Source organism: Phyllobates terribilis, unplaced genomic scaffold, assembly GCF_046119375.1.
Source record: "Phyllobates terribilis strain yellow unplaced genomic scaffold, ASM4611937v1 Scaffold_7__3_contigs__length_470593459, whole genome shotgun sequence".
Lineage (NCBI taxonomy): Eukaryota > Metazoa > Chordata > Amphibia > Anura > Dendrobatidae > Phyllobates > Phyllobates terribilis.
In genome coordinates, this window is record NW_027362767.1 from 361,994,636 (window position 1) to 362,021,701 (window position 27,066).

The 27,066-nt window shown below is 43.2% G+C and overlaps 1 protein-coding gene across 1 annotated transcript; it reads left to right on the forward strand.

Annotated features, from left to right (window-relative positions):
* Positions 1-4,501: 4,501 nt before the first annotated feature.
* RAP2C (RAP2C, member of RAS oncogene family) lies at positions 4,502-25,759 on the forward strand. The gene is made up of 4 exons (XM_073641331.1): positions 4,502-4,628; positions 8,432-8,936; positions 18,754-19,071; positions 24,084-25,759. Exons 2-3 carry the CDS (start codon positions 8,664-8,666, stop codon positions 19,030-19,032), a joined length of 552 nt encoding a protein of 183 aa, XP_073497432.1. The 5' UTR covers positions 4,502-4,628; positions 8,432-8,663; the 3' UTR covers positions 19,033-19,071; positions 24,084-25,759.
* The last annotated feature ends 1,307 nt before the right edge of the window (positions 25,760-27,066 follow it).

Below are 27,066 nucleotides of genomic sequence, written 5' to 3' on the forward strand. Positions count from 1 at the left end.
AGACACCGACTCTTCACGGCTTTCAGCCCGAAACTTCCGGTTAATCCGAGGCCTTCACTTGCCACGGAGACAGTCACGGTCATCTTTGGAGAGGAAACACTAACGCCAAGGGCAGCCTCTCCTACAGGCCTAATGTCTTGGGACTCTCCAACCTTCGCTGAACAAAGACCATCAGGGTGTTCCAAACAACCGCAGCGGGTCCACAATATGATTTTGTGACTGAGTTCCGGCCTCTGCTTTGCCTGACGAACATGGTCAATCTTCATTGATTCTGTGCGGGTAGCTGCCTCTACAGGCTGGGGAACAGGAGGTCTTCGGGAGGACAGAACCTGGCATGACGGTTTACCTCTACCCTTTGAACGTCTGGACTGCCTCTTGAGGTTGGGAAGGGAAGTATTCTGCGTAGCATTGTCATCCTGTGTGGATTCTGCGTGGGCAGCAGCCTCTTCAGGCTGGGGAACTGGTGGGCTACCTACATGCATCACCCATCTGGACTTCTCCAGGATATTGGGAAGGGAAGCTTTAGCAGAAGCTTAAGGGTTAGGGTCATCGAAGACCATTAGAAAGGCCACCAGGAAGGCCAGCAGTTCAGAGACGATAGGATCCCTTGCTTCCCAAAGGGGGGTGATACAATTCAAGGCATCACCGCTAGGTAGGACATCAGAAATGCTACTTTAACCTGATCGGTGGGAAAATAGTGAGCATAGAATTTGAAATGCAGCATGCATTGCTCCACAAACGCACGGCCTTGTTTTGGATCCCCATAGTACCGTGGTGGATCCGCAGGAATGAGTGCTGATAGCTCCATTTGGGCTGGTGCGTAAGTCACCTGGACCTCAGCTTGGGAAAAAAAAAATTCTTGGTGCATGTATTCGCCAGACCAGGATTCTAATGTCTCTGAGAGCGAGAAGCCGTGGGACTCAACGGGGACCATGGCCTGAGCAAACTGTTACCCTCACGCCCCGACTGACTGGCGTGAGCGTTGTTAGTGGTCCCACTGGGCCACAAACCGAGGAGCGCCTGGAGGGGCGTGACTAGGGGCTTCGCCAGATCTGACAACGAACACACAGCGGCTTAATCGACTCCGTGGTCCGAGGAGGGACATGGGAGGTGGCCCAGGTGCTACTCCAAGTCAGACCCCGGTCACAGCTGTTGACCCACACCGGGGAATGCAGGAATTGGTAGGTTTGACTGGTATGCAGACAGGCGGGTGCTGGCAGCCACGACTGGTATGCAGACTGGTGGGTACTGGCAGGCACGGCTGGTATGCAGGCAGGCGGGTACTGGCTGGCACCGCTGGTATGCAGACAGGCCGATAATGCAGAGAGGCGGGTACTGGCAGGTAGGGAAACAGGCTGGATAGGGACCAGTACAGACTGGGATACTGGAACAGAGCCGCAGGTGCGGTGGACAAGCAGAGCAGAGCGGAACAGCAGACGCAGAGGACAAGCGGAGCAGAGCAGAGCAGGACCGCAGACGCGGAGGACAAGCAGAGCAGGGCAGAACCGCAGACGCGGAGGACAAGCGGAGCAGAGCAGAGCGGAACCGCGGGCGCGGAGGACAAGCGGAGCAGAGCAGAATTAAGCTGCAGGTGCAGAGGGCAAGAGGAGCAGAGCAGAGCGGAGCAGAGCTGCAGGTGCAGGTAGACAGGACAGGGCTCTGTTCACATGGAACAGACTGGGAAACACAGGAAGATAGCTAGAACACAGAAAGTAGATACGGAGGCAGGGAAACGGGACAAGCAGAACCAGATACACACAAAGTACTTACAATGAAGTAGCGAGTGGACACAAAACTCACAAACAGAAGTACAGAGACAACGAGTTGGAGTTAGGTGCAGGCTCAGACACTGCAGGAAAAGGGAAGAATCGGACATAGAGACAGACAGGTAAAAGGCAAGGACACAGTTCAGACATGAACTGAACCTGGGAAAAGCTACAGGAACGAGCCTGGGTGCTCAGCCCCCAGGGTGGCGGAAACAGACTAAAAGTCACAGATACAGGTAACGGGCCTGGGTACTCGGCCCCCAGGGTGGCGGAAACAGAATAGAAGTCACAGAGACTGGTAACAGGCATGGGTACTCAGCCCCCAGGGTGGCAGAAAGAGACAAGATACAGGACAGGACCTGGCAACTCAGTTGCACAGAACACACTGAAAGAAAGTGTTGCTCAGGCACCCCCTACTGGGTGGAAGGGGTTTAAGTATCCAGTGACTCACAGCAATAGGCTGGGGTGCATTAGGACTGCGCACACTGTAACTTTAAGAATCAGGAAGTAATAGGGCCGCCGCCCTAAGCAATCAGACAAGAGACATGCACACAGCAAGTAATTGAGCAAAGTGTGCAGCCTGGACTGATAGGTAAGTTGGCGGTCTTGCATGGTGGGAGATGGTAAGCCATGCCAGCACGTCCCAAGGGATGTTACTTATGGGTATGTAGGATCCTACTGTAATTAAAACCACCATTGGCTGAGTGCTCGGTCAGAGAGCCTATATATAAATAACAAAAGACTGACTGGCACTTCCAAACAGAAAACAGGTGTGTACAGGTGCTTACTAAGAGTAGCCATCTCCATATATAAATAACAAATAAAGTAGGACTCTGTAACGCTATAACATGCAAACATGAAATATACGAAATTTGAATTGCATTACTGCTCTAAAATAGAAAAAATGGAGATTCTTCGCACATAATTTGGCCAATTCATGTGTGCCCGGCAGCCACGATAAGGCGATCTCCTGTTGCTTGGAACCTATCTGATGTAAATCCTCTTCTAGGCTGTAGCCTACATGTATATGATATATTAATATCATACATAAAAAATATACTGTGTATAGAGGTGGATATTCTCATTTTTTCCTATTATCTAGAGCAGTAATGCTATTCAAATTTCAGATACAGTATTTCATGTTTGCATGCTATAGCGCTACAGGGTGCAAGTTTGTTTGTTTGTTAGTTATGTATAGAGATGGCTACTCTTAGAAAGCACCTGTACACACCAGTTTTCTATTTGTAAGTGACAGCCAGTCTTTTGTTATTAACATCCTCAATAATCCGAACCTCCCACTCCTGTCTCAAAGACTTCTCTCATGCTGCGCCAATTCTCTGGAATGCATTACCCAGGACAATTTGATTAATTCCCAATAACAATAGTTTCAAGCGTGGCCTTATAATGCATTTCCTTAGACTGGCCTATCACCTCCCCTCACTTATATAACTATTGCTGTTTCACCCTTACAAAATTTTCTTCCAAATCTGGTCCCTCACACCCTCCATGCACTTAATAGCACCGTGTAGCAGTGCAGATACTGGTTGGTGACCGGTTCATGCAGCGTTGTGTGAATACCCTATTTATTATATTAATGGCTGGACTGCACAATACAAGCACTTCTTACCATTTTTCTTTCGTGTCTCCCTACCTCCTCAGAGATTGTAGCTTGTGAGCAGCAGGACCCTCACTCCTCCTGGTATCTGGTGATATGTGTTACTCTGTAATGTCTTTATAGTCTCTATAAGTATTCTGTAATGTAAAGTGCTGCAGAACATGTTGACGCTACAGAAATACAAATTATTATATTTTTTTTTAAACATTTTTTTATTTTATTTTAAAGGCCTTGAACCTGCGATCGCCCAATCCCTTATACTACATATAGCGATACTACATAGCACAAATCATTGTCTCTTATGAAGCTTCACAAGACCGAGAGGCGGTGACAAGGGCCCTCATCCACAATGGTGACCCATCAGAGTCATACTAGATGACCATATAACAGATCCTCTTCCCATAGACTTCAATGATCTGGTTGTCATCCGTTTTTTCAGCCGGACAAAAAAATTGTTCATAGATTGCAGCTGGAATTCGGTAAAACGTTTGATATTTGCAAACATTTCAGTTCCAATTCACATGAATGGATCAAGAACTGGATCATTTTATCCCAATGTGGAAAGAGAGAGAAAGAAAGAAAGAAAGAAAGAAAGAAAGAAAGAAAGAAAGAAAGAAAGAAAGAAAAAAGAAAGAAAGAAGAAAGAGGAAAGAGAGAGAAAGAGGAAGAAAGAAGAAAGAGGGAGAAAGAAGGAAGGAAAGAAAGATGAGAGAAAGAAGAGAGAGAGAAATAAAGAAAGAGGGAGAAAGAAGAAAGAAGGAAAGAAAGAAGAAGGAAACAAAGAAGGAAAGAAAGAGGAAAGAGAGAAAGAAAGAATAAGTCAAGGAAGAAAGAAGGAAGAGAGAGAAAAGAACGAAAGAAACAAAGAAAGAAAAAGCGCAGCGTGCAGAACGTAATTCAGACGGAACCCATATTAATCAATGGGCGCCCCCTGAATCAGTTACAGCAGTGTTTCCCAAGTTGTTGCTCTCCAGCTGTAACAAAACTATAACTCCCATCATCACCAGCCAGTCTGCCGCCGCGGAAGGCATGATGGGAGTTGTAGTTTTGGAGCCTCCCTCCGCTGTTTGAATCTCCCTCTCCGAGCTCAGCGTCCCAGAACTGTGCTGACGTCATGATCATATGATCCGTGACGTCAGCTCCGTCTGGAGGATAGGAACTAGCCGCTACCCTTCCACATCCGCTGGAGCAAACTTTGTACTTCCGGAGCTGTGGAGGATCCGGGACCCACCCTGAGCGGAGGAGAGGTGAGATGTGCGGGGGAGAGCGCCTTATATCTGGAGGTGCTGGGGATTTACGGCCGTACCACTGCAGTGTGCATTAGGGGGCCGGACCATGTATGTTATTACACGGTGTTAGTAGCATCCCCCCACTGTTTGCTTCTGTCTGGTGCCATGTCCTGTGTATTATACTCTGTAGTAGGACTGCCCTGTTTAGGGGTGAAGGCTGTGCAGTGTGCAGCTCTATTACACTAACCCCCCATTACTGCATTATGCATGTGTCCGAGCCCATTGTAGACATTTCATGGGCCACCAGACCTGCAGTGGTTTTGGGGGGAGACAGTCCAGTTATGTCCTTCTCCTGATTGTTAGAATTCCCCCCCTTCCCCAATCCTGCACACCATGTTTTCTTGTATAGGGGAGATACGCCTCTAATAAGAACGTGAAGACTTTCACCAAGGAGGTATAATGTGCAGGATGAGGTGGTATGGAGACCCCCCTAATGTAGTGTTACATGTAATGCCACCCCCACACATAGTAAACGCTGCTAATACCACCCTGGATGTGCTTCATTATACTGCTGCCCCTTGTGTTTGTGGAGGGAGGGTGGGGAATCCCACAGCAAACATCAGTGCAGATTTTGCCCTTCTAAGTGCAAAAGTTCTAGTGAATATCCACGGGGGGCTGTGGGATATCATATCCTGCAGCGTCAGTGAGATTTGTCCAGATCGCACCTACACGGCGGGCTGTGCAGTGTTCGTGCTCACAGGGACTCTGCCATCCCACAAAAGGGTTAACACGGCCATGTGCGGAGGACGCAAACACTTCTGCAATTTCTGGATGTTAATCCGATAATTTCAATTTTTGTGTAACAAGACGTAACGGCAGCAGTGTCTCGGGGAGGAGACGGGACCCATGTTGCCCCCGATTTTTGGCCGAGTTCATACGTTGCTGATTGCAGATCTGCAGCCATTTACAGCATAATACAAGTGCACGGTATGGAGACCTTGTGCGGGATTTCATTGTGGATTTCGCCCTATTCAATGCGTAATGGAGTAGGGTTACATGTGCAACGAAATCCACAAGTAACACATGTAGGTCCGGTCTGTGGATTGGTGACCAAATCTGCAGCAGAAACTTTCCACAGTGTGAGAACACGACCAAACGATCTGTAGTAAGGCTGCCAGAGCCTGGTCTGCGGTACGTTTTTGTTCTAGAAAATATAGTAAAAAATCCAGTGACCTGTTAGTATGTGGTGCATTGGGAGGTGATGTCACGTTACTGTTACCTGCCGGGACGGCTCGTTCAATATGATTCCCGGCCGGTATCAGTAGATGTGACGTCACCAGACCCTGTTATCTCTCCACCAGAAGTGGGGTACAGACCTGACTCTGTCTTTACATGGTGATGAGCGTTTCTCACATCTAAGAGGAGCCGCTCCAGCCTGGACACCCACTCCTGGAAAGACCCAGCTGACGAGGTCTCTGGATCTGAACTATTTACCTCATTTTGGGGTTGGAAACACATTTTTCATGTCTCGCTATGTCTTTTTTCCGCTTGCTCTGTTGCTATTTTCTGCTGCAGCATTAATATCTACACATAAAAATTGCAATGGCTGTTTTTTTGTTCAGTTCTCCAATGTTGTTTTTTCTTAGAAGCAGTACCTTGACCAGTAATGTAGCATCTAGACACAGATTTGGGTTAAAATGAATCTGCCAGCATGTTTTTTGTTATGTAATCTGACAGCAGCTTGATGTAGGGGCAGAGACCCTGATTCCAGCGATGTGACACTTGCTTGACTGTTTGCTATCATTTTGATCCAATCACCGTTTTCTCTGCTGCAGATCTATCAGTTCTCTGAATACTGAGCTGTGTATATCCCTACCCACACCACTGATTGGCAGCTTTCTGTATACACTGTGGATAGGCAGAAAGCTGCCCTTCAGTGGTGGGGGCAGGGCTGCACAGCAATGGACTAGGAGGCACCAGACATGTAGTCCAGTAGTGATAATCTCCTGCTGATAAAACACTGATTTTATTAAAACAGCAACATACAGCTTAGTAAGTGACACGTTGCTGGAATCAGTGTCTCATACCCAACATTATGCAGCTCTCAGATTACATGCCTAAAATCACTGGTGGATGTCTTGTATCCTTTAGGATTAAAAATATTAACTAAATACCCAATCCATCAGCCACATCAGTAATTGGGAGCCCTGAGCACTACCTCTTAGCTTTCGGCATCTGCGGCTCTTCTTTGATGGCACCACATCATGGTTGCAGCGTTATGCACTTGTGATATGGCGCCAGGTCAGATGATCAAAGTAAGAGCTGTGGATGTCGTCAGGTTAGAGGTGGTTCTCATGGCTCCGGTCCATTGGCCACAGATTGCAGACCGGGTCCTGAGAGTCGATTTGCAACTACTCTGCCCCTCCTGTAATTTACGTATGTACCACTGATGGGATTCCTGGACTCCTTATTTGCAGGGTGTTAGTATATTTTGCAGTGACATCTCCTTATGCCAAATTTATTTCTTCTTAACTGGATTATTTTTCCTCCAAATGCTTCAATGGGGGAAATCACTGCACTAAACAGAACAAAAGCCTTCATTTTCCGACTGCCTGAGGGAGGTAGCGAATGTTCCTTCCGAAATGCATAGAGGGAGTTGTATGCACGTATATTTTGCTTAATTTCTATAGGTTTTCCAAAACTTGCCAATTTTCGGAACTCTTATAGAAAATAATAGTGAGCCATGCATGCTCGGTGGTCACCCCTCCACTCCTGACGGCGCACCCCGGGGCCACAGATTTTTGTCTCCGGTTGTTTGATGACCACTGACTAATAGGCTGTTTTCTGTGCTGCTGGCGGTTCCTCTTTTTTTCTTTGCTGACTTTGCCCTGAAAGTTTTATCTTTAGAGCTGTAATTGTTTTGCAACTTTTCCCTGGCCGGTTTGTCAGATGTTTGGCTAAAGGTCAGTCAGGCTAGGAGCCCCGCAGTCTTCCCGGAAGCCAAATCTGGCATTACAGGATACTTATTATTGCCCGGTGTGTCCTGACTGTGAGAATATGACATATACGTTCAGTTAACTGCACTGATATTGGAATTTCTAACGCTTCCATGTAAGTCCTCACCGTGACCATCATTGCTATATAACAAGCCCGAAGACTGACCAACAAACCGCAGATCTCTGCTCGGCCTCGAAGAGAAAATCATGGAGTTGGATTCTTTCTCCTTTTTCCAATGCTCGTTATCTGAACCATCTTTGTTTTAGATTTTTTTATTCTTGTGTATTGAAGGGGTTTATCGGGACTTTACGAAATTTGCTGACAATTTGTTAACATCATATCTCACATTTTAAATCCTCTACTGTCTCCTCTTCGGTGGTCACAGTGGTGGTCATGCATCGGTGGCCTCATGTGCATCACTCACCAGTGATTGGCTGGTCTCGGCGGTCATCAGATCATTGGGGGATCTAACACCTCCACTGATCAACTCTAGCAGCAGTCCCATGTAAACAACAAATGGAGCCAGAACATCACCACTCCTTACGCAGTGTAGTGGTCTCTGCTGAGAACTGAAGATCAGCTCCCATGCACACACATATATATATATATATATATATATATATATATATATATATATATATATATATATATATATATATATATATATATATATATATTGTGTGTGTGTGTGTGTCATCGATAATACAGGGCTGGACTACCCCTTTAGGCATTGATGTTCCCATAGGTACCACATGAAGTCATTGAACAGGACTACTTGGTTGTGACCCACATTGGTTTTCTAACTTTTTTCTCTTTTCTTGAAGTGAGTACTGGAATCCGGAGGGACCCCGGCGCTGCGCCTCTCCTGGTGCTACGTGACTGAACTTGGTACACGTGGGCAACGTCATCTCTTCCCTGGCTTATCAGATCCACCTCCTCAGGACACTTTATGGTACAGGAGGATATGACCACCTTTAATCTCGCTCCAGCTCACTAGCGCCCCCCCTCCCAAACCCGTTGTGACGTAGTGCATGAGCGGTTTGCCTCTCTGGGTCCATGAGGGAATATAAAGTGGTGGTGTTGGGCAGCGGAGGGGTCGGGAAATCGGCCCTGACTGTACAGTTTGTTACTGGCACCTTCATTGAAAAATATGACCCCACCATTGAGGATTTCTACCGCAAAGAGATTGAGGTGGACTCTTCGCCGTCTGTGCTGGAGATCCTGGACACCGCCGGCACAGAGCAGTTTGCCTCCATGAGGGATTTGTACATTAAGAATGGGCAGGGTTTCATCTTGGTGTACAGCTTGGTGAATCAGCAGTCATTCCAGGTAAGTGCACCCCCCCCCCCCCCCAGACATATGCACATATACTACATGTAAATCTTCAGGGCGAGTTCAGACGCTGCAGAATCAGTACTGCAAAAAAAAACTGTCCAAAAATCGCCCGAGCTGGGAAGGAATCTGGATGACCTCAATTTTATTTCTGTACAGAAAATCTCCAGAATTTGTGGAAAAATTCAACAGCATACGGCACTGATTTTACAAAGTCCTCTAAGGGGTAAACTCGTAAGCCCACCGCACAGAAAGGCTGCTGAGATGCAGCCATAAAGGACCCCACACACCTTAGATATTCGTCCGGTCGCTACTCTCTTATCCACATGAACACTCGGTGCCAAAGTTGCTGCCAAAATCAGCAGAGACTTATGTGCCTGCGCTAAAAAAAAATAAAGGATCGGGTGGGAAAAGGAGTACGGCCCCCTATACTGTACATTAGATGGGCTTTCTTCTACCAAACCATCATGAAATGTGATTAAAGCTGCATGTCTGTGTGATGAGCGGCCGGACTCGAGTGGTGCTTTAATAATTAAAATGCTTTTCCGCATCTTCATGTAACCATGGACGTGACGTTCTCTAACACTGGAACCTGTGTTATGGATTTCTATGAATCATTATGTTGTGCAAACTCCTTGCAAGCCAGAAAGTCTGTCATATGAGGAAAGTGGCTAAAGTTCAGTTTTGTTTTCAAAATCGAGAAGTTAAGGAAAAAAAAAAGCATTAAATCTCAGGAAAAATTAATTATCGTTGTTCACTAGCGGTTTCATATCTCCATTTTTTTTTTTTGCCACTGTCTCAGACTTGGGTCTCTACCTTCCACTATTACAGGTGACAAAACAATGGTGATAATATCCTGAGCGTCTCTGCCGTAAATTGTCCTGCCAGACTGGTCCCAACAGATGGGGTTGTAGCAGATTATTTTGGAGCGGCCTCGTAAAGCTGTCATTTTCCTAATTTGCTGGGTTTGGCTGTGACGCTCCTACATCCCTCAACAGATCAAATGCACATGGAGGCCTGAGTAACGAGGCGTCTTTAAAGAGTTAAAAATAAAACTCCTCAGGAGATTCTGTACACTTTGTGTTCATGTCATCTTTGGGGAATGTTCACACAATGCTTTCTTTTGTTGGAAATGCCAGCATTTTTTTTTTTTTTTTCCTTCATCCGGAGGTGCTTGTTAATGTTTCTTGAAAAAGTGTGTGTGTGTATATATGTATATATATACATACATACATACATACATACATACATACACACACAGTTATACAGTGCTGGCCAAAAGTATTGGCACCCCTGCAATTCTGTCAGATAATACTCAGTTTCTTCCTGAAAATGATTGCAATCACAAATTCTTTGGTATTATTCTCTTCATTTAATTTGCTTGCAAGGAAACAACACAAAAGAGAATGAAGCAAAAATCAAATCATTAATCATTTCACACAAAAGTATTGGCACCCTCAGCCTAATACTTGGTTGCACAATCTTTAGCCAAAATAACTGCGAACAACCGCTTCCGGTAACCATCAATGAGTTTCTTACAATGCTATGCTGGAATTGTAGACCATTCTTCTTTGGCAAACTGCTCCAGATCCCTGATATTTGAAGGGTGCCTTCTCCAAACTGCCATTTTGAGATCTCTCCACAGGTGTTCTATGGGATTCAGGTCTGGACTCATTGCTGGCCACCTTAGAAGTCTCCAGTGCTTTCTCTCAAACCATTTTATAGTGCTTTTGGAAGTGTGTTTTGGGTCATTGTCCTGCTGGAAGACCCATGACCTCTGAGGGAGACCCTGCTTTCTCACACTGGGACCTACATTATGCTGCAAAATTTGTTGGTAGTCTTCAGACTTCATAATGCCATGCACACGGTCAAGCAGTCCAGTGCCAGAGGCAGCAAAGCAACCCCAAAACATCAGGGAACCTCCGCCATGTTTGACTGTAGGGACCGTGTTCTTTTCTTTGAATGCCTCTTTTTTTTCCTGTACACTCTATGTTGATGCTTTTTCCCAAAAAGCTCTACTTTTGTCTCATCTGACCAGAGAACATTCTTCCAAAACGTTTTAGGCTTTCTCAGGTAAGTTTTGGCAAACTCCAGCCTGGCTTTTTGATGTCTCGGGGTAAGAAGTGGGGTCTTCCTGGGTATCCTACCATACAGTGCCTTTTCATTCAGACGTCGACGGATAGTACTGGTTGACACTGTTGTACCCTCGGACTGCAGGGCAGCTTGAACTTGTTTGGATGTTAGTCGAGGTTCTTTATCCACCATCCGCACAATCTTGCGTTGAAATCTCTCGTCAGTATTTCATTTCAGTCCACATCTAGGGAGGTTAGCCACAGTGCCATGGGCTTTAAACTTCTTGATGACACTGCGCACGGAAGACACAGGAACAATTCAGGTCTTTGGAGATGGACTTGTAGCCTTGAGATTGCTCATGCTTCCTCACAATTTGGTTTCTCAAGTCCTCAGACAGTTCTTTGGTCTTCTTTCTTTTCTCCATTCTCAATGTGGTACACACAAGGACACAGGACAGAGGTTGAGTCAACTTTAATCCATGTTAACTGGCTGCAAGTGTGATTTAGTTATTGCCAACACCTGTTAGGTTCCACAGGTAAGTTACAGGTGCTGTTAATTATACGAATTAGAGAAGCATCACATGATTTTTCAAACGGTGCCAATACTTTTGTCCACCCCCTTTTTTAGGTTTGGTGTGGAATTGTATCCAATTTGGCTTTAGGACAATTCTTTTTGTGTTTTTTTCATTGAAGACAAATTAAATGAAGAGAATAAGACCAAAGAATTTGTGATTGCAATCATTTTCAGGAAGAAACTGAGTATTATCTGACAGAATTGCAGGGGTGCCAGTACAGACCAAAAGTTTGGACTCATTTAAAGATTTTTCTGTATTTTCATGACTATGAAAATTGTACATTCACACTGAAGGCATCAAAACTATGAATTAACACATGTGGAATTATATAGTTAACAAAAAAGTGTGAAACAACTGAAAATATGTCTTATATTCTAGGTTCTTCAAAGTAGCCACCTTTTGCTTTGATGACTGCTTTGCACACTCTTGGCATTCTCTTGATGAGCTTCAAGAGGTAGTCACCGGAAATGGTCTTCCCATAATCTTGAAGGAGTTCTCAGAGATGCTTAGCACTTGTTGGCCCTTTTGCCTTCACTCTGCGGTCCAGCTCACCCCAAACCATCTCGATTGGGTTCAGGTCTGGTGACTGTGAAGGCCAGGTCATGTGGCGTAGCACCCCATCACTCTCCTTCTTGGTCAAATAGCCCTTACACAGCCTGGAGGTGTGTTTGGGGTCATTGTCCTGTTGAAAAATAAATAATGGTCCAACTAAACGCAAACCGGATGGAATAGCATGCCGCTGCAAGATGCTGTGGTAGCCATACTGGTTCAGTATGCCTTCAATTTTTAATAAATCCCCAACAGTGTCACCAGCAAAGCACCATCACACCTCCTCCTCCATGCTTCACGGTGGGAACCAGGCATGTAGAGTCCATCCGTTCACCTTTTCTGCATCGCACAAAGACACAGTGGTTGGAACCAAAGATGTCAAATTTGGACTCATCAGACCAAAGCACAGATTTCCACTGGTCTAATGTCCATTCCTTGTGTTCTTTAGCGCAAACAAGTCTCTTCTGCTTGTTGCCTGTCCTTAGCAGTGGTTTCCTAGCAGCTATTTTACCATGAAGGCCTGCTGCACAAAGTCTCCTCTTAACAGTTGTTGAAGAGATGTGTCTGCTGCTAGAACTCTGTGTGGCATTGACCTGGTCTCTAATCTGAGCTGCTGTTAACCTGCGATTTCTGAGGCTGGTGACTTGGATAAACTTCTCCTCAGAAGCACAGGTGACTCTTGGTCTTCCTTTCCTGGGGCGGTCCTCATGTGAGCCAGTTTCTTTGTAGCGCTTGATGGTTTTTGCAACTGCACTTGGGGACACTTTCAAAGTTTGCCCAATTTTTCGGACTGACTGACCTTCATTTCTTAAAGTAATGATGGCCACTCGTTTTTCTTTACTTAGCTGCTTTTTCTTGCCATAATACAAATTCTAACAGTCTATTCAGTAGGGCTATCAGCTGTGTATCCACCTGACTTCTGCACAACACAACTGATGGTCCCAACCCCATTTATAAGGCAAAAAATCCCACTTATTAAACCTGACAGGGCACACCTGTGAAGTGAAAACCATTTCCGGTGACTACCTCTTGAAGCTCATCAAGAGAATGCCAAGAGTGTGCAAAGCAGTCATCAAAGCAAAAGGTGGCTACTTTGAAGAACCTAGAATATGAGACATATTTTCAGTTGTTTCACACTTTTTTGTTAAGTATATAATTCCACATGTGTTAATTCATAGTTTTGATGCCTTCAGTGTGAATGTATAATTTTCATAGTTATGAAAATACAGAAAAAGCTTTAATTGAGAAGGTGTGTCCAAACTTTTGGTCTGTACTATATATGTATATATATATTATATATTTTTTTATTTATTTTTATAGCGCCAATATATTCCGCAGCACTTTACATTACAGAGGACTTGTACAGACAAAGACATAACAGAAAAACACATAACTCAACACATACCAAAAGGAGCGAGAGTCCTACTCACAAGCTGCAATCTGAGTATATACCATACATAAAATAATTAAAAAAAAAACAAACCAAAAGAGAAAATTACATAATTAAAATATAATAATTAAAAAAATGAAAGATACATAAAATATATATATATATATATATATATATATATATATATATATATATATATATATATATATATAATGTGTTATGTATTTTATTTAGCTATATATTATTTATATTTTGTGGGGGGTTTTTTTGTTTTTGTATTTTTATTAAGCAATGAATAAAACATTAGCATTTTTTTTAGGCCCAAACTCTCGAAGATGCTCAGTAAAGTATGGAGCAGCTTCATAGCGGAAAATGCCCAAAGAATGGTCCGACCACTTCTTTTAACTTCTTAGCACTTTTGGAAACCTGAAGTGGTTACATTACTCTAAAAAAAAACTGAACGTATGAGCAACTAATGGGTTTTGCCGTAGAAATTAATAGAAAGCATTTTCCGGGAATCTTTTTGGAGAGGGCCTGCGCTGAAAATTAAGATCTGGCTTGTGTGAACATAGCATTCTAGTTAAAGGGGTTCAACTAAAGTCAACCCGTTGTCCATGTCATTCAGAAAACCTACTTTCCTATATATCTTTTAACCGGTTCCCGACCGCCCACTGTAGATAAACGTCGGCGCTTGCCGGGCTCTGTGCAGTGCCGACGTTTAAAAACGGTGGGTGGTCTCGCAGTGCTCAGGACCCCCAGGGTCCTGCAAGCACTGCGATTCCGGTGCAGAGCGTTAGCTCTGACAGGGTACATCATCGGGACCTGATTAGATCAGGTCCCAGTGATGTTAACCCTTTGCTGTCTTCTATATGCTGTGATCTATAGTGATCACGGCATATAGGAGACAGCAGGAACAGAGGGGGTCGTCATACTTACCTCCGAAGACCTCCGTTTCCTTCCAGGACCTGGGGTTGCTACGGCAGCTGGAGGTCACATGACCGCCTCCAGCTCTGCCATATATGGTGTCCTTCCTGTCTGACTTCAGCCTGTATGTAGCTGATGCCAGACAGGAAACTGACTGAAACAGTCAGTGAAGATCTCATATAATGTAATATATGTGTATTACATTACATGAGATCAGTGATCAGAAAAATAAAAATTAATGTCCCATACAGGGACTAAGTAAAAATGTAAAAAAAAGTAAAAAAAAAGTTTTTAAACTATTAAAAAAAAAAATCACAAAATAAATAAAAATAAATAAATAAAATATTAAACCAATAAATCCGTAAATTATTACAAAACCAAAAAAAGTACACATATTTGGTATCGCCGCGTCCGAAACAACCCGAGCTATAAAACTGTCACACTAATTAACTCCTTCTGTGCACACCGTAATAAAAATAAATAAAAAACGAAGCAAAAAAATATGCTTTTTCATCATATCGCCAAACAAAAAGTGGAAAAAAATGCAATCAAAAAGCAGAATAGAAATAAAAATGGTACCACTGAAAACGTCATCTTGTTCCGCAAAAAAAAGCCGCCATACAGCTCCATCAGCCGAAAAATAAAAAAGTTATAGCGCTCAGAATAAAGCAATGCAAAAAAAATATTTTTTTTTCTATAAAATTGTTTTATTGTGTAAAAGCGCCAAAACATGAAAAAAATACAGTAAGTGTAGTATCGCTGTAAACGTACTGACCCGAAGAATAACGTTGCCTGATCACTTTTATCACACGCAGAACGGCTTAAAAAAAAACTCATAAAACAATTCCTGAAGTGTTTGTTTTTGTTAACTTTACCTCCCAAAAAACGGAATAGAAAGCGATCAAAAAATGTCACGTGCCCAAAAATGGTTCCAATAAAAATTTCAACTCGTCCCGCAAAAAACAAGCCGTCACATGACTCTATCGGCCGAAATATGGAAAAATTATAGCTCTCAAAATATGGTGATGCAAAAACTAGATTTTGCAAAAAAAACGTATTTTAGTGTGTGACAGCTGTCAGTCATAAAAACCCGATATAAATCTGGTATCTCTGTAATCGCACCGACACGAAGAATAAAGTAATCTCATCACTTATACCGCATGAGGAACGGTGTAAAAAATAAATAAAACAAATATTATTCACCTGCTACTGATTTGTTTATTATGTCTCCCAAAGATCCCAGTAAGGCTCTGCTCACATTTATCCTGTGTTCTGCGCTGAGCACTTACACCAGAGTTTCCGTGTAAATCTCTGAAATTCGTGATTCAGCCAGAACCCATGATGGAAGATTCCCTGTAATGAGGCAGATATAGGCCACTGTGGATGCCGTCTAGCCTGGGATCCCACGGTGTCATTTGTTTTAGGCGTGCATAAAAGTGCGGTTGGCCACAGTTTTGTGCACTTCTGAAAAAAAGGACACCGGTAAACAGAGGCCAGACAGAGTCCAGAGTAACTCTGCTGCCTCATTACAGTGAATGGATCCTGCAGGGGTTTCATCTGAATTACATCACTTGGAAAATTAGATGGAAACCCCGATGTAAGTGCTCAGCCTAGAGCGCCGGATAAATGTTACGTAAAATGTTCCCAATAAAAGCTTCAACTCAGTCCTCAAAAAAAGCTAGTCCCCACTCAGGTCCGTCATCTGTTAAAAATATAAGGGACTTCCAAGTTACTGGTAGCAGAAAGGCTCTGGAAAAGCAAAATGGTCCTTGCCCCCCAAAAGAAATTCAGAAAATTTTGTGCTCCCAAATCCAAATGCCTATTCTACAATAATTTGTTCTCCAATTGTCAAATAGCGCTCCGTCCCCCCCAGATCTCGCCGTATGGCTAAGTGGTACGATACAGCCACATATGGGGTATTGACACTTTTAGAAGAAATTGTGTGACACATTTCGGCATCATTTTTACCCATTGCCCTGTGTGAAAATGTAAAATCTGAGGGTAAAACATTTTTTTGTGGTAAAAATATAATTATGCTTTTTTCACTGCCCAATGGTATAAATTTAAAAATTAAAAAATGCTCACTACTTCCCTAGATGAATTCCTTGAGAGGTGTAGTTTACAAAATGGGGTCACTTGTGGGGGTTTCTGCTGTTTTGGCATGTCAGCGACTCTTCAAATGTGACATGGCGTCTGTGCCTATCCCAGCCAACATAGCGCTCCTTTCTCTTCCGAACCCTGCCGTACACCAAAGCAGTGATTTTCACCCACATATGGGGTATCGGCGTGTTCAGGAGAAATTGCACAACAAATTTCATGGTGCAATTTTTCCTGTTACCCTTATGATAATACAAAATTAGGGAATGAAAAACATTTTTTGAGGGAAAAATGTGAAAATTTTATTTTTACGGCTCAATAGTATAAACTTCTGTGAAGTAGCTGGGGGTGCAAGGTGCTCACCACACATCTAGATAAGTTCCCTAAGGGGTCTAGTTTCCAAAATGGTGGCACTTGTGGGGGGTTTCCACTGTTTAGGCACATTAGGGGCTCCCCAAATGTGACACGGCGTCCGCTAATTATTCAAACAAATTTTACATTCAAAAAGTCAAATGGCGCTCCTTCCCTTTCAAACCCTGCCATGTGCCGAAACAGTAATTTGCCTCCACATATGGGGTATCGGCGTGTTCAGGAGAAATTGCACAACAAATTTCATGGTGCAATTTTTCCTGTTACCCTTATGATAATACAAAATTAGGGAATGAAAAACATTTTTTGAGGGAAAAATGTGAAAATTTTATTTTTACGGCTCAATATTATAAACTTCTGTGAAGCAGTTGGGGGTGCAAGGTGCTCACCACACATCTAGATAAGTTCCCTAAGGGGTCTAGTTTCCAAAATGGTGGCACTTGTGGGGGGTTTCCACTGTTTAGGCACATCAGGAGCTCTCCAAACGCAACATGGCGTCCGCTAATTATTCAGACAAATTTTACATTCAAAAAGTCTAATGGCGCTCCTTCCCTTCCGAACCCTGCCGTGCGCCCAAACAGTGGTTTTCCCTCACATATGGGGTATCAGCACGCTCAAGAGAAATTGCACAAAAAAATTTGGGGTCCATTTTTTCATGTTACCCCTGTGAAAATAAAAAAATTGGGTCTAAAGTAACATTTTTGTGAAAAAAGTTAAATGTTAATTTTTTTCTTCCACATTCCAAAAATTCCTGTGAATCACCTGAAGGGTTAATAAAGTTCTTGAATGTGGTTTTGAGCACCTTGAGGGGTGCAGTTTTTAGAATGGTGTCACTTTTGGGTATTTTCTGTCATAAAGACCCCTCAAAGTGACTTCAAATGTGATGTGGTCCCTAAAAAAATGGTTTTGTAAATTTTGTTGGAAAAATGAGAAATCGCTGGTCAACTTTTAACCCTTATAGCTCCCTAACAAAAAAAAATTTGGGTTCCAAAATTGTGCTGATGTAAAGTAGACATGTGGGAAATGTTATTTATTAACTAGTTTGTGTGACATATCTCTCTGATTTAAGGGCATGAAAATTCAAAGTTTGAAAATTGCAAAATTTTCAAAATTTTCGCCAAATTTCCGATTTTTTCACAAATAAACGCAAGTGATATCGAAGAAATTTTACCACTATCATGAAGTACAATATGTCACGAAAAAACAATCTCTGAATCAGGGGAATACGTTGAAGCGTTCCAGGGTAATTACTTCATAAACTGGCAGTGGTCAGAATTGAAAAAATTGGCCCGGTCACGAAGGCAAAAACAGGCTCTGGCGCGAAGTGGTTAAAGAAAAAAAAATAAATAGGAAAAGTTGCAAATGCCAAACGGTTGTTTCACCTAGAGCTTCTGACCCCACACATGCGCCCTTGGAGGAGCGTTAGTGTGTTCTCAATGGGAGAGCTTGGTAGGCCGCTGCCGGGATCCTCCAGTGGTGGCTTCTCTCCCGTGAAAAGGTTATCCTAGAAGAGCCTGGACACCCCATGTACATGGGATGGCTGATTGGCCATGTTGTCGGCAGCTTCAGATATTTGTCCACTGCGTATGGAAAAGTTGTATACAAGCAATATGAGACATACAGTAATTCTAGTACTTAGTGGTCACCATGGGACTTGCAATACCGTAAAATATTCTGTAGGGTTAGTTTCATGGCTACAATACCTAGATCTCCAGGATTTTACTGATCCAAACTTGGATCACTATAGGAGCTTAGATGTTTTGCTCTTGTATATCTTTCTACACATAATGGTAATTTGTGTAACTTCATATTTTTTATTTATTTTTTTTTAAATCCAGGACATCAAGCCGATGCGGGACCAAATAGTCAGAGTCAAGAGATATGAAAAAGTCCCTCTTATTTTAGTCGGAAACAAGGTCGATCTGGAATCCGAGCGAGAAGTTATGTCTACAGAAGGCCGCTCTCTGGCCCAGGAGTGGGGCTGTCCATTCATGGAGACATCTGCCAAGAGCAAGACAATGGTGGACGAACTGTTTGCAGAGATCGTCAGGCAAATGAACTATGCCTCATTGCCTGAGAAACAGGATCAGTGTTGTACAACGTGCACAGTTCAATGAGAAACTCAGAGGGACCTCACACTTGGCCATAAAGAGCAGGTTGGTCTGGAGAGCATTTCTTCTCATGGAAGACTGTAGGTCATCTTGGCAGCCGAGTGCCCTGCAGCGGGTGGCCGCGTATGTCTGTAAATTTCCCATCAATTACCTAACGTGTGTAAAGGCCGCTCTTGCAATATATGTTCTGTTGAAGCCGTGTCTACTGAACTCAGCCTAAGGTTGGCTGTTTTTCTTTTCTGCATATGAGAATCAAATCTATTTTATCCAGGTTTTCACCCACTTCTGGAGCGCCTGCTTCTCTCACTTTCTTTGGACCAAACTGACACCCAGAAGAAATAAGAGCTGCTTCTGCTTTCTGACTTCCGCCGAACTTTCAGTTACATCCAATGGAAGTGAGAGTGATTGGCTGCAGGGCTCCCATGGCGTAATATCATGCGAGTCTAGGAATACCGGGCACCGATATTACTGGAATGGCGTTGGCATCGGAGGTATAGGCTATTTTTAGTTAATTGGGAGGACTATAGCAATTGAGAAGGGATTGTCTGAGTAGTTGACAACTCCTTTAAGAATCGGAGTGGACGACTGCACTTTGCTCCTCTCAGAAAGGAGCTTACTCCTGAAAATTATATCCGACAGAGCACAAAGTGACTCTGCTTGCACCAATGAAGTCAATGGGCCCCATCAGCAAAAATATCCTAATCCCGTTTTACAGGGTTTCAGACGTGAGGGTAAAACGTGATGTGAACATGGCTTCTGCTTAGGCTAAGTGTTATGGTGCCGTCTACACACCTGAGACATCCAGACGTTTTATTTGGCTTCTTATGACATTTTTCCCCTGGTGTTTTTGTGGTTGAGGTAAGGAAATTCTGCTATGAGCACCAATGGGGACAGTGACCGATGAGTGTGGGATATGTTGGCGATTCATGAGCAGTAGTAATAAACATGTTCAGGAATATTATCAGGCTTCCTTAATTGTCCCCAGTCTGACTCTTACGACACCTCTGACGTTCTCCATGTTATTATCGTCACTTTCATCTGCCATTCCTTTACCCAATATGTCACTGTGTTAATATTCTTCTCCTATAATTAAAATCTGAATTTGGCTCCAACTCCTGTAACAATCAGGTACTTGGCTGATCTGGCACAGAACAGAAAAGGTTTCTTCCCGCTCATACTTGTGACGTGCCATAAGAGTAGTCACTTGAGATGAGCGAACCCAAACTGTAAAATCCAGGGATCGTACCGGACACCTAGTGTCCGATGCTGAACTCCAAACACCGACTTCTCCTGAAAGTCCTTTGCAATGATCAGATCCTGAGAGACAGAGACTTCCTGTGGGGGTACTATGCTTCCTTTTTCAACCCCCTAGCCCTTACGACGACCATTTTACAGCACCAAAGTTCAGTTCCCCATTGATATCTATGGGGTTCAGGTAGTTCTGGTACCTGAACCGAACTTTGGCCTAAATTTTGGTTGAACCCGAACATTGGCAGCTCCACTTATTCCTAGTGGTCACTACTTGGGCTGAGCCTTCTATTACATATAGGGGATACGGTAACCCTTTTTTTTTCTTCATGCCAGTCAACGAGATTCCCTCTGACTTTACCTTTATGGCTTATTACTAGGTCATTGAAAATCCCTTGGGTTTTTCCACTTTTTCTGCCATTTCATTTTGTTAAGTCTCCCGACAGTAAGCCCACCACAAGGACTTGCTGAAACCTCTAGAGCACGAGACTATCTTCGTAGCTGCTTTCTACCTTGGCCAAAAGATGGCAACCCCAGGCTGAATGTTAATGCTCCCTCTTTTCAGAGCTTACTAAGGGCATACTTTTCAATTCAGTTGTCTAGATCAGGTCTACTCTATTTTTATATCTTCAGGATCACACCGCTCCCCAGCCTCCAGGCATTTATCTGGATTGTCATTTTGTGACCATGATGGTGCCATCGCCTGAATTTTTACTCTCTCCGATACTGCAAGCAAGAGGCAGCACACTGGATCCAGTAGTACAGGCCAACTTCTGAGCAGCTCTTACAGACTATTGGAAAGGGCATGTAAGCACTGCACTCCTTACCTAGTGTGACAGGCCACCACTGATGGGCTGCAGAGGTGGCCGGTGATCTTGGCAACCAGCAATAAACTATAGAATTAAAACTTCCTCTGTTGTTGGTAATGTAGAGGATTTTTCATAAGCGATAGATGGCAGACTTTCTTGTTTTTTTTACAAGCTCTTAAACATTTTATCTATTTGAGAGGATTAGACAACCCTTTTAAGTGACCAAAAATTAGTGTAATGCAAGAAAGTCGTAATGAAAAATGTAACTTTGAAGGAGCGCGCAATCTGCTATCTACAGGTAACTGAAAGCCATTATATGAAGTCCAATAATTAACAAGTGATCATTCCCTGCCAATTTCATCAAGTATGCAGCCAAATAATTACCACTGTCAGATGCAAATTTTCCTGCGGAAATGGAATGTGCTGACAAAAGTACGTGGACCAGACGATGGTTAATGGTTGCAGTTCCCATAGATTTTGCATTGGCTTGTGTCTAGAAATTCACACCGATTAGTTTGTTAAAGGGGTATTCCCATCTCCAAGATCCTGTCCCAATATGTAGTAGGTGTAATAATATTATTAGCAAATACCTCCAATTAGAAATTAAGTATAATTCTCCTGATTGCCTATGTTGCTTACCCCATGTGCAGGGCATTGCAGTAGCTTAGGTATCCATGGAAACAACCACTCATATAGTGACAGTTAGCTGCTAGTGGTCATAACCATGGATACCTAAGCTACTGCAATGCCCTGCACATGGGGTAAGCGACATGGGGAATCAGGAGAATTAATTATACTACATTTCTAATTAGTTCTTTTTTATTATTATTATTATTATTATTATTATTATTATTATTATTATTATTATTTCTTCTACATATTGACATGGGAATACCCCTTTAAATCTTCCATAGGTGCTCATTGTGGGCAGAAATCTGACTGTATGCCTGTCTCTTCCTGTATCATAACCACTGCTTTTACAAACACACTTAGGCTACGTTCCCACAATGAGCTTTTTGGTGAGTTTTTTTTTTGGCGCTGCAGATTTTCTACACCCATTATGTAAGATGGGTTACTTGCATTATTTTTCAAAAATACGCAGCGTCAAAAACTCATCGTGGGAACTTAGCCTTACACTTCTCACTTAATCTCTGGCCGTAAAGCTAGAAATCCTTGGACAACAAGTCATTTATCCACCAGTTTGCAATCCCGATCCCTATGTCAACACTCCCGGTCAGCCTGGTTTTAAAGTGGAAAAAGTAGCTGCCAGAAATGGAACTGGTCAAGAATATCCAATGCTTCCAATTCTTGGTGACTTTGGGCAGTGAAATCTCTGTGTCTGTGGTCGGTCTTGTTTTTAGCTTTGGGAATGTCTCTTGATTAGGTTGGGAGTCTCTGATTTTATGATCTGCTGGTAAATCGCACATGACAGATATGTAAATATTACCCGGAGAATGGAAGGTGCGGTTCTAGTATTTGTGGAGACGGCGTTCGCCCAGCTCTGAAATGCGTAATAGCTGTGGTATAACAGGTTTGTCTATGCCCTGCCCGGGGCTGCTGCTGTCACTTGTGGAGTTATTATATGTAAATGATTATATTAGAAGGTGATTATTGCTGTTTAAAGGTATTTTGCAAGCAAAATTATTTTTACAACTTTTTTTTTTTACTTTTATCTAACATGGAAAATGACACTTTTTAAATCATGTTATTGGGGGATTTGACTTGTATGCATTTTTTTCTTACAGGAATAAAAGTGGCTTCCTCTATCCCTGCATTCAGGGTTGGACTGGCCCACCAGAGAACCGGAGAATCCTCCGGTGGGCCCTGGCTTCTCCTTCAGGAGAGTTCATAGTGCAAACCTTGAAGCTGCTATGGGGCTCTTGAGTGGGGGAGAAAGGTGGGCCCTCGGAATCAAATCCTCTGGTAGGCCCAATGTTCCTCAGTCTAACACTGCCTGCATTGATATCAGACCGTACTGATTTGGAGTACAGATGGTGGCAGTGATGGGTCAGCTCCACCCTTGTGTGTCACTAACTGTGGGGATAAGCTGCTGCAGGAGATTGGCCTGATGAGCACAACACTCGGAGGAGACAGTCGCTGACCGATCACTGCCATCAGCTGTACTCCCAATGAGTAAATTCTGATATCGCTGCCGATGAAAGCAGGGAAATTAACTGGGGAAACGCAGAGGTTTGGAAGCCACTTGCATGTAATTTTTTTTTTACAGGAATGAAGACTTATCCTCCTCAAAGAAGGGATTTGCAAAGTTTCAGGACTTTCCATGCTGGACAAATTAAAAAAATAAAAGTTACTTGTTAAGCAGAACTACACATGTATAGTGCTATGCAAAGCTGCGCTGTACATCAGATGAAGTTTTGGGCACCAGCTCTTTTGTCTGTACCTCTCTTCTGGAGGAGGAGAAGAAAATGAGCCGCTGCCCGACACCTCATGGGGCACTCTATCTTCCCTGGGCTCTGAAATTCTTTATGGACCCCCCCCCCATTCAGGTTGGAGCGGATTCGATGCCGCTCAGCTGGTGTAAAGAGAGCTAGAGCACCATGGCTCTCTTCACCACATAGTGGCTGTTTCTCGGTACTGCTGCTCAACTCCTCTTGAAGTGAATAAGAGCTGAGTTGCAAGACCCTTTGGCTTTCCTTGTGGTTCCTTCTGTGTTTTTTTAAAATACTTTATTTTTTTATTTTTTTTTACAAGAATACCTCCATAATACAGCACCACGCAGAATTAAAGTAAGGGCCTATAGCTGTTGAGTACCATCTTACCGATATGTCCAGCGCTTTCATAATATGGCCACATGTGGGAAGCGTTGCAGTTTGTTGGACAGCAACCTCTTCCAATACGTCTTTGCATTATAAATTTTTGCATAGTTGCATGTACCCATATGGTGAAATAACCAAAACCCAGTGATACTGTGTAGATCGTTGTGTGTGTATATTTAATTATTCATCGAATAACTGATTTTTTTTCCCTCTTTCCCTACAGATAACTCAGAGGAAATTTGCACAGCTTCGGCTTTGAAGACTTTACAGCCCAGGTTGCAGTTCTGAGCCTTGATAAACCTGTCTGCACAACAGCACATTTGCCATTCTTGTCACCAAGCGCCCCGACGCGCGTGCAGCCCGCACACTCGCTCCCTCGGCATCAGCAGCTGTGCTTAGCAAGTTTACCATAAGTCTAAAGAAAAAAAACAAATACTTCTTATTTTCCTTCTCCCTTTCTAGTTTCCTAAGTTCCCATTAACAGCTAATATGCAACAGTTCAGTCTCGGTTTTATTTTATTTTTTTTAGCAGTATAGTTTAATCATTTTTTGACACTTGTATTTATTGAATACTTTAAACTCAGTATTACCTACTTTTTGCCTTTAGGACGGTTTTAACAGAGGATAACTTTGAGCCTTAATCGAATGGTTAATTTCTGTATGTTACCTCGACTCTGCTCCTAACCCCTTCAGTGCCGACCGGCCGACTATAGCATCGTTGCCTGCTCCTCTTGCATTGAAGGCGCTCGTACACTTGTTTTTTTTTTCTTGATTATGAGTTGTAAATGCTTTTGAGATTATGTTTACGATTTTTTTGGGGGGTATCAAGTGAAGCTGCTGAAAACTACATTGGACCTGGTCTATTTTTTTTTTTTGTTATTAATAAATGCCTATCGGGTCCAGAACGTGTTGAAGCCGAGCTGGTAGGTGAACAAAGTCCCTGCTATAACGTGTTATATTACAGGACCATTTTTTTATTTAAAAAAAAAATAAAATGTTGAATCCTCCTAAAACAAAATAATTGTTCCACTTTGAAGTGGTGACCCCAGGAACGGATGGGCTTGTATGGGTTGAACGCGGAAACCCAGTGGTTAGGACTCAAACATATCCTATGTATTAATTTTTACTTTTTTTTTTTTTTGTTTTTTAATGCCCCACTTTTAAAAAATCCATTGATCACCTATTTTGTTGTTTTTTCACTTTTTTTTATATATTTACTATTACGTAGTTATGGGTTGTTACCTCTTGTGTGTCTCTAATATTACCCAGCTTCAGACAACTTTTTTTTGTTTCACCCCATCTTCCCACATGTGCACATAAAAATCTAATCCGAATAAACTGATTTTATGTTTTCTAGTTTATTATAGTTGTGTTTTCTAATGTACTTATTGAAGCAATGTATTTTTTTTTGTTCACTTTAGTCACACTCGTTGCTTTTCTGCTGTCGTTCGCACTCTCCTGCCCCAAGTTACAATGTGACTTGGCCACTTTTCACTCCAGAGATTATTAGCCGAATGTGCTTTATATATAGCCAAAGCCTTTCATGGCGTTTTAACTGAATTTTTTTTTTGTTTTTGTTTTTACATATGTCGGATTACTTTAACATTAAAACTTAACAATTCGATTTTGCAGAAATGTTTTTAATTTGTGAATAGCAGTTACAATTTATACCTCCATCATGAAATTAATTATATCTAGCGATTACTTTACAATGGGCTTTCCCCCCCCCCTTTATGTCTTTATAGTTTCCTCCCCCGAAACAAAGAAAGGTCTTGCTAAATTAAAAACATAATCACACTGACCAGCTTAATCTCTGTTCACACTAGTGTCACAGCTTCTACAAGAATACCAGCTATCCCAGATTTATTTGATGAAGCCCCATGGATTCCGTTGTTTTTAATGTAGGTTTTTTTGGTTTGTCATATTTCTGATGGCATGAAAACTGCTAGAGACAACCAGATCCTTGCCCTATATACCGGAAAGTGCCAGTGGGAACAGTCTTGCGCTGCGTTGTTAATTGTTGCGCTCCCATATGGGGTAGTGCCCATTTTTTTCCGATCTTTACTGGTATTGGAGGGAAATTAGATGTCGGTAATAAACCCGCCGGACATCTGATGTGTATGGGGGACCTCCTAACTCTCCCTCGAAATGAGAAGGATCATGCAGCAGGAATGTCTACCCCCTGATCCTATTGTTTTCAGGGGAGATGGTCGCCTTTTTTGCTCATCCCGACATTGAAAACACATGTATGAAATAATCCAGAATGAATGACAGGCTTTTTTTTTCCCGATATATATAAGGCCATCCAGTATGGTGGCTTTTCCCTCCCTCCGGCGTGGTCTTGAGGTTTTGTAGGAAAATAGATATAGGATCTGATCTTATAGGAATTTATAGTGCATCGGCTATTGTGCTGGATTGCTTGCCGGACTAGATCGGCGTTTTCTCACCCGGCTATGAACGCTGGCCCGGTTCTCTGCTTTGGTATAGGTTACATCCCCATCAGGCATAAGAAAACTGACCGGATACAACTGATGTAAGGAAGCCCAGCCTAAGAGCTCATTCAGACAAGCAGATTATACGTATTTGTGCTGTTATTGTTACAGTCAGACAGACCAATGTTATTGCCTAGGGCTGTCCAACTGGCCGTCATGTCACACGGACCAAGCGTCGGGGTGAAACAAAATTGCAACGTGCCCTATTCTTCCCTTTTTTTTGGCTGATACTCTTCCATTTAAGTCCAAAAAAATTTAATCCAATGTGAATTCTCCATATCGCATCCAATTTTTCCCCTTCTCCCATGACAGCACCATCTGAGAGAGGGTATCCGCCCACCAAGGACAGGAACCTACTGAATAAAAAGGCGGTACCTCTCCTCCGCATCAGTTTTGGTTCCTGTCCCTGATGGGAGCCTCACCAGGTGGTACCTCACGTACCTGGATTATGGACGGTGCGGCCTGGAGGCCGTGGAAGCAGCAGATGGTCCCTGTTCCCAGCCCGTCTGGCTGCTGCCCGGGTCTGCGTGTGGGGAGGAGGTGCTGTTTCTGGATTCCTCCCCGCGTGCGCCAGGGCCTGTGGCCCGGTCTGCGCCTCGCAAAGATGAACTGAGCGCGCCGGCCGGCAGGTCTTCCGGGCTGTGCACGTGGGGGTCACGTCGCACCCTGTGACGGAGCGCGCCGGAAGTCCGGGCTGCGCACGCGCGGGGTGCT

Bases quoted from the DNA above. Each gene is read 5' to 3' on its own strand.
- RAP2C (XM_073641331.1), top strand. From the start codon at position 8,664: ATGAGGGAATATAAAGTGGTGGTGTTGGGCAGCGGAGGGGTCGGGAAA. The intron at 8,937-18,753 runs GTAAGTGCACCC...TTTTAAATCCAG, and splicing joins TGAATCAGCAGTCATTCCAG to GACATCAAGCCGATGCGGGA.